Here is a 6169-nt window from a genome sequence, read left to right as displayed (position 1 = left end):
AAGCGTATCAAATAGTGAGTGATAGACCCATGGAACAGTTTACCAGCTCAAGCCATGGAAGCGAGAAGAGTATAAAGGTTCAAAGTAGTCCTCAGCAAGACTGTAGTTAACAGTGGAGGGAATTTAAACCGAGCATTAACACCCTTTCCCCCGTCATGGCCTGACCACCTCGGCCATCAGGGAAATTGCATACTGGAAGCTGGTGGATTAGTGTCAGGTGGACCGACAACTGACCATCACTGAGCAAACTTAAGACCCACCACAGGCTGAGAAGAAAACCTTGCTGATGCACATAGTGGATCATTATATTAGTATTGTGAATTTGTAAAAGAAAAAATTACAAAGGTTCCGTTATTTTAAGTGATTGGAGTATTTACTTTGTCCATCAATTCCTGTGGCTAAAGTGTTTTAGTAGTTTTCCTGACTTATTTAAGTAAACTAAAGTGTGTTCTTGACAACAAATCTACTACTGTATATTCAGATCTTTATTTCTTATTTATTTATTGTGTTTCATCATATAAAAGCGTTTTGGTCGATATTAAACAAATACATTAATTTACGCTTCAATTACATTTTCTGTGATGGGCATCAAAGAAAACACTCCTAGAAACTAGCACTTCAGGCATAACTAAATTAATCCAAACAACTGCACCTAAAGGGGTTTATGATGTATTAAACCTTTCAGTATTCTATTTGGATATTTGTAGCTTGCAAAATAATTCTTATTCTTGATATCTGCACAGGAATACTATATATAGTGGTGTGTGTATGTGTGTGTGTGGGCTGTAGGGTGTGGCGAAGTTGGTGGAACACTTGGTGTGTGTGTGTGTGTACAAAGCAACAAGATCGCATGAAGGTGTGTGCTGGATACGTGCCTACACTCAGGTGTATGGTAACAGTCGTGGATGTGATGGTGTACATAATGTGCCATGTGAGTATGTGTACATAACAACAAGAGCTTGTGTACACATGTAAGTGTGTATGTAACAACAAGTCTGTATATACATATGAGTGTGTACAATACAACAAGAGCGTGTGTGTGTGTGTGTGTGTGTGTGTGTACATGAATGAATCTACCCTAAGCAGTGTGATGGTGATGATGATGATTGGTGATGGCTGATGATAATAAATAGTGGTGTTGGTGGTGGTAGTGAGGGTGAACAGCTGGTGGTGGTATGGTGGTGATAGTGATGGTGAGGACGAACACACGTGCTGTAGGGGAGGTGGTGGTTGTGGTGGTGGTGGGTCGTGCACGTGTCTTGGGAGTTACCGTACTTGGGTCTGGCGCCGCTCGCTGGTCTGGGGCACCAACACACGTACCTCCGCCTGGCAGAGCCTCGCCCGGTCCACCTTGCCTCCGTCAGCACACACGCTCAGTCGAGGGACCGCCAGGGCATTCTTGTCTCCCTGCCTCTCCTTGCCGTCCTTGCCTGCTAGAAGCACCCACGTCCCTCTTATCGGTCTCTCTCTCTCTCTCTCTCTCTCTCTCTCTCTCTCTCTCTCTCTCTCTCTCTCTCTCTACATTCTCTTTATCTCTAAATTCCCCTTCTCTCTTTGTTTGTATCTTTGTCTTTCTTTAATCCTCTCCCTTTATCTCTCACTCCTTGCCTCACCTCTCAAATCTTCCTCTCTCACCTCACCTTTCACTCTACCCCTCCCCCCTCACCTCTGACTCCTCGCCTCATCTCTCACTTCCCCCACTTCCCCCACTTCTCAATTTAAGTAATTTCACATCCTAGTTTTTCTATGGAATTTTATTAAATATTCTAACTTAATTCATTCCATCTTGCAATGTTTACTGTTTTCTCTACTGACCTAAAAACCTAACCTAACCAAACCTTAAAAATTATGTCTCTTGGTCTCTTTACTTACAAAATCTAAGTACACATCATAACACTTATCTGCATATTAAGCCATAAACAAACAGCTTATTTACTATACTATTCTACCACTTGTATATAAATAATGGATAGAGGAATAGAAGAGAACTAAAGAAAAAATAAGAAGAATAAAGAGGTAACGAAGAGACATAACCAAGTGTTGAAAATAACTAAGTATCCAAAACAACAAGTAAAAATATCCAAACATTAACTTAAAATAACAAACTAATATAACTTATCTTCTAATAACTCCTACAATGTTATTATAGGAAATATATAAATACGTATCTATTCATATATCATAAACAGTAATCCAAAACACAATGCCTAGATATTAAATACTTATATATTCAAATTTAGACATTGTTTTTTGATAGGCCCGTTTGGAAATTAATACATTTTTAATCAGTACTCAGATAATTATTATAAAAAAAAATATTATAAATAATTTTAGGTACAACTCATAATTATATTTATATTAAGAGATAAACTTTGTATAATTTACCTTAATATTCTACAGTACATAAACCATCAACATTAGTGCGTCTCTTACTATGCTTAAGGGCTGTTTGTGAGTATCTGTAGCTGTTTGTGAGCATCTGTAGCTGTTTGAGAGTATCTGTAGCTGTTTGTGACCATCTGTAGCTGTCTGTGAGTATCTGTGGCTGTCTGTGAGTATTTATGAGTATCTGTTATGATCTCTGAGTGTCTGTAGGTGGGCTGTCAGGGATCATGACCCACCTGAACAGTCCTGTGAGGAAGCCCATTTCTTCTTGTCCTCGACGGAAAGGCGGTCATGCTTCTTCGAGGACCTTCCCCAGCCTGAGGTCAGAGTGCCGAGGCGGGAGAAGGCGCGCATCACGATAGGGGAGTTTGGTACACTTTTAGGTCGTGGTGTCTCGATGTCTGGCACCTGTAGGAGGAAAAGGAGGTCATGAAGGAAGGGGAGGTCATGGAGGAAGAGGTGAAGGAGGAGGTCATAGAGGAAGAGGTGTAGGAGGTCAGGAGGTAAAAGTACAGTACAGGTGAATGTTTACCTCATCATCAGGAATCGAAAGAAAATTTACAATCTCAGAAATTAAGTTTAGTTTTAGGTTAAGTTCATTAACCTGAGAGTAAATACTGACTTAGGGACACTAAATACTCACCTAAAGACAAAAATACTCACCTAGGGACAAAAATACTCACCTAGAGACAAAAATATTCACCTAGGGACACCAAATACTCACCTTGAGACAAAAATACTTACCTAGGGGCACTAAATACTCACCTAGGTGCACCAAATACTCACCTACAGACAATAAATACTCACCTGGAGGAAGTTGGAGCTCTTAGGTTTGTGTGAGGGAGAGTGGAGGGTGGGGACAGCCCGAGCCAGTATGTCCGCCACCGAGACCTGCGGTGATCCGAACCCTGTACTGAACCCATAGAGCATCTCCTGGAACACCCTGCGAGATGGACGGTCATTAGGGAGAGAGTGGGAGATGAGTAGGGAGAGTAGGGGGTGGTAGAGAGGTAAGGGGTGGTAGGGAGGTGGGGGGACTGAGGGGTGAAAGAGTAGGGGAGAGAGGGGAGGAGAGAGGGGGGTGTGGGTGGAGGAGAGGTAGGGGTAGAAGGGGGGGGAAAGTGGTGAGTAGGGAGAGAGGGGTGGTAGAGGAGGGTGAGGGGGAGTTGGGGGGAGGTGGGGTAGGGGAGAGGGGGGGAGAGAGGGGAGGGAGTGGGGGGAGGTAGAGGTAAGGGGTGGTAGGGAGAGGTAGGGGGTGGTAGGGAGAGTAGGGGGTGGTGGGGAGGGTAGGAAGAGAGAGTAGAAAGGGTAGGGAGATAGAAGGAGGGAGAGTAGGGAGAGAGTACAGTAATGCCTAACAACCAATTTATATTCTTCTAGTGTCATTATTTTGGGGGCCCTGTCAGCCCCCCACTGTGTTAGTCACTCACCCTGTCTGTCCCTCACCCTGTCAGCCCTCCGTCAGCCACTACAAACACTCACCTGCTGCGGACGCCAAGGATCGCTCTCACCCCAAAGAGCTTACACTTTTCCTTGCCAGCGCCGACCATGAAGGTGACGTCATAGAGCATATTGTTGAACTGGTTTTCGCTGTTGTGGAAGGCACGGGTGAAGTCTTTGGCCAGTTGGTCATGGCCCTCGAACAAGTCGCGAACTGAGTCCAGCAGTGGCGACGAGGGACGCATATGACCTATGGGCCGCCAAGAGCCGCGTCTGCCAACACCAATGAGACAGTCAGGCACAGATGGGCATTGACGGACAAACAGAAATAACTTAGAAATGTAATTATAAAGTCTGATGAAGGAGGAAGAGTGTTAATAAGGTGAAGATTGAGACATATAATGGTGACACATACTGGAAATATACTTAAGAACAGAAAGAGATGGTGAAGTGATGGTGGAGAATAGGAGGGGGTGGTGGATGTGGAGAAGTGATGGTGGAGGTGGGGAGGTGGGGAGGTGGAGAAGTGGTGGTGGAGGAAAAGAAACTAATGCAGTATTGAGATAATGTTGATATAAGAGAACAAAATGACGGAAGATGAAAGATGAAAAAGAGACACACTCTCTCTCTCTTTCTCTCTCTCTCTCTTTCTGTCTCTCTATCTTCTCTGTCCGTTTCTCCCCCCCCCCCCTCTCTCTCTCTCTCCTTCTATCAGGGGAATATCACCTACCTGTAAGGTTTGGGAATCTGGCCAGTCTCAGCATGGTTCTGAAGATTATTGACGAGGTCTTCCAGCATCTGTGACCGGGTTCGGTCCTGCATACGGGCGAACTTTGGGGCAGAGTAAGAGGCCCTCTCCCCATTCACGATCTTGGTCAGGAGCCACTCACGAAACATGGGGCCCTTCTCGAAACAACTCTGCTCCCATAAGTACGGTTTGTAGGCCCCAACTTCATCCCTAGACACCACTGCTACCTGTTGGACCCCCAAGAAAGTAACATTATCTCTGAGGTGCGTGCTGGAACTAACAGGTGCACCCAATGTAAACAAAGACTGCAAAATCGTCAATCTAGAGGAAATATTTATAAAATAAACAAATTCAAACAGTGTGCATATCCACAACCCACAATATGTATATCCAATCCACCATGTGTAGAATCAACCCACAGCGAACCCACTTTGCCCACAGGACTCACCTCATACCGAGTGGGTTTGAATTTGATCCTGGGACTCGTTCTGACCACTATGAAGGTGTGAAGGAAATGGGACTTGATGCAGGCCGGGGAGAAGGGGGTGTTGTCAGCCTCCAGGAACACCACACACACGATGTCGTTTCCGATGTGTCGTTTCCGCTGTAACTGTGGAACGACAAGGAGGAGGAGAGTTAGACGATGACGATGACCAATAGGATGAATAACATGAAGACTAAAGATGTTGATTTAGATGATGATGACTTAGACGATGACTTTGATGATGACTCAAGATGATGACTTAGATGATAACCCAAGATGATGAGTTAGATGATGACTACCACGATGACTTATACGACACAAGGACGATCCTGTTATCCAGACAGTACATGGGTGTTACACAAAACAATGAAGAATATAATGAAACAGTTCTGTGACTAAAGTAAGTTAAAGTACCCTCACTCACCTTCTGCGGGTCGTGCTTCTCATAGGGCAGTAAGGTGGAGACGTGAAACATAATCTCAATGTTCCTCCAGTGGGCGTACACACTATAGAGTCCTGTAAGGTCGTGTACAGTGTCCAGCCCGCCCTTGTACTTGTCGAAGCCTGGAAGAGTAGAGTAGGTTAGGTTAGGTTAGGTTTCGAGTGTGTATATTGGACACAAATATCATGGGTCCTTTAAACACAGACAGACAGACAGACAGACACACATGATCCTCTTGTCTTAGTTTCAACTTCACTTTCCTCAGATCTCAATTCTACTTTTAGCATCACTTCATTTTCCTCACTTTTCACCAATACTTCTCTAGCCTCTCACCATCACATCCCTCACCTCTCACATCCCTCACCTCTCATATCCCTCACCTCTCACATCCCTCACCTTTTAACCTCACTTTGTCGCCCAGGATCTGCAGGAACTCTTCAAACAGCGGTGAGGTGTCGTTGTTGTCCAGGATCTCTTCCTCTGTATACTGTTCCTCCCTCACGTACACCACACCCACCTTCAGCTCACTCTTGATGAACACCTGTGGCAAAGAGAGCAGCCGGGTGAGTATCCTTCATAATTCATATCAGCGTTCCTCTCCCATCCTCTCTTCTCCTTCCCTTCCCTTAAGATAACCTCTCTCTCTCTCATCTCCTCCTTATCCTCCACC

At 44.7% G+C, this 6169-nt stretch overlaps 1 protein-coding gene across 1 annotated transcript in view; it reads right to left on the bottom strand.

Annotated features, from left to right (window-relative positions):
* Positions 1–6169, bottom strand: part of LOC121867829 — a 55671-nt gene that overhangs the window by 9493 nt on the left and 40009 nt on the right. Inside the window, 8 exon segments of the mRNA XM_042367952.1 lie at positions 1321–1430; positions 2622–2793; positions 3193–3328; positions 3868–4098; positions 4556–4800; positions 5022–5183; positions 5482–5621; positions 5896–6040. Of these exon segments, the coding sequence (XP_042223886.1) occupies positions 1321–1430; positions 2622–2793; positions 3193–3328; positions 3868–4098; positions 4556–4800; positions 5022–5183; positions 5482–5621; positions 5896–6040 (1341 nt within the window).

This window comes from Homarus americanus, unplaced genomic scaffold (assembly GCF_018991925.1).
Source record: "Homarus americanus isolate GMGI-L3 unplaced genomic scaffold, GMGI_Hamer_2.0 scaffold32583, whole genome shotgun sequence".
Lineage (NCBI taxonomy): Eukaryota > Metazoa > Arthropoda > Malacostraca > Decapoda > Nephropidae > Homarus > Homarus americanus.
Note: the sequence above shows the minus strand (reverse complement) of the source record. Positions and strands in the feature narration are given on the sequence as shown.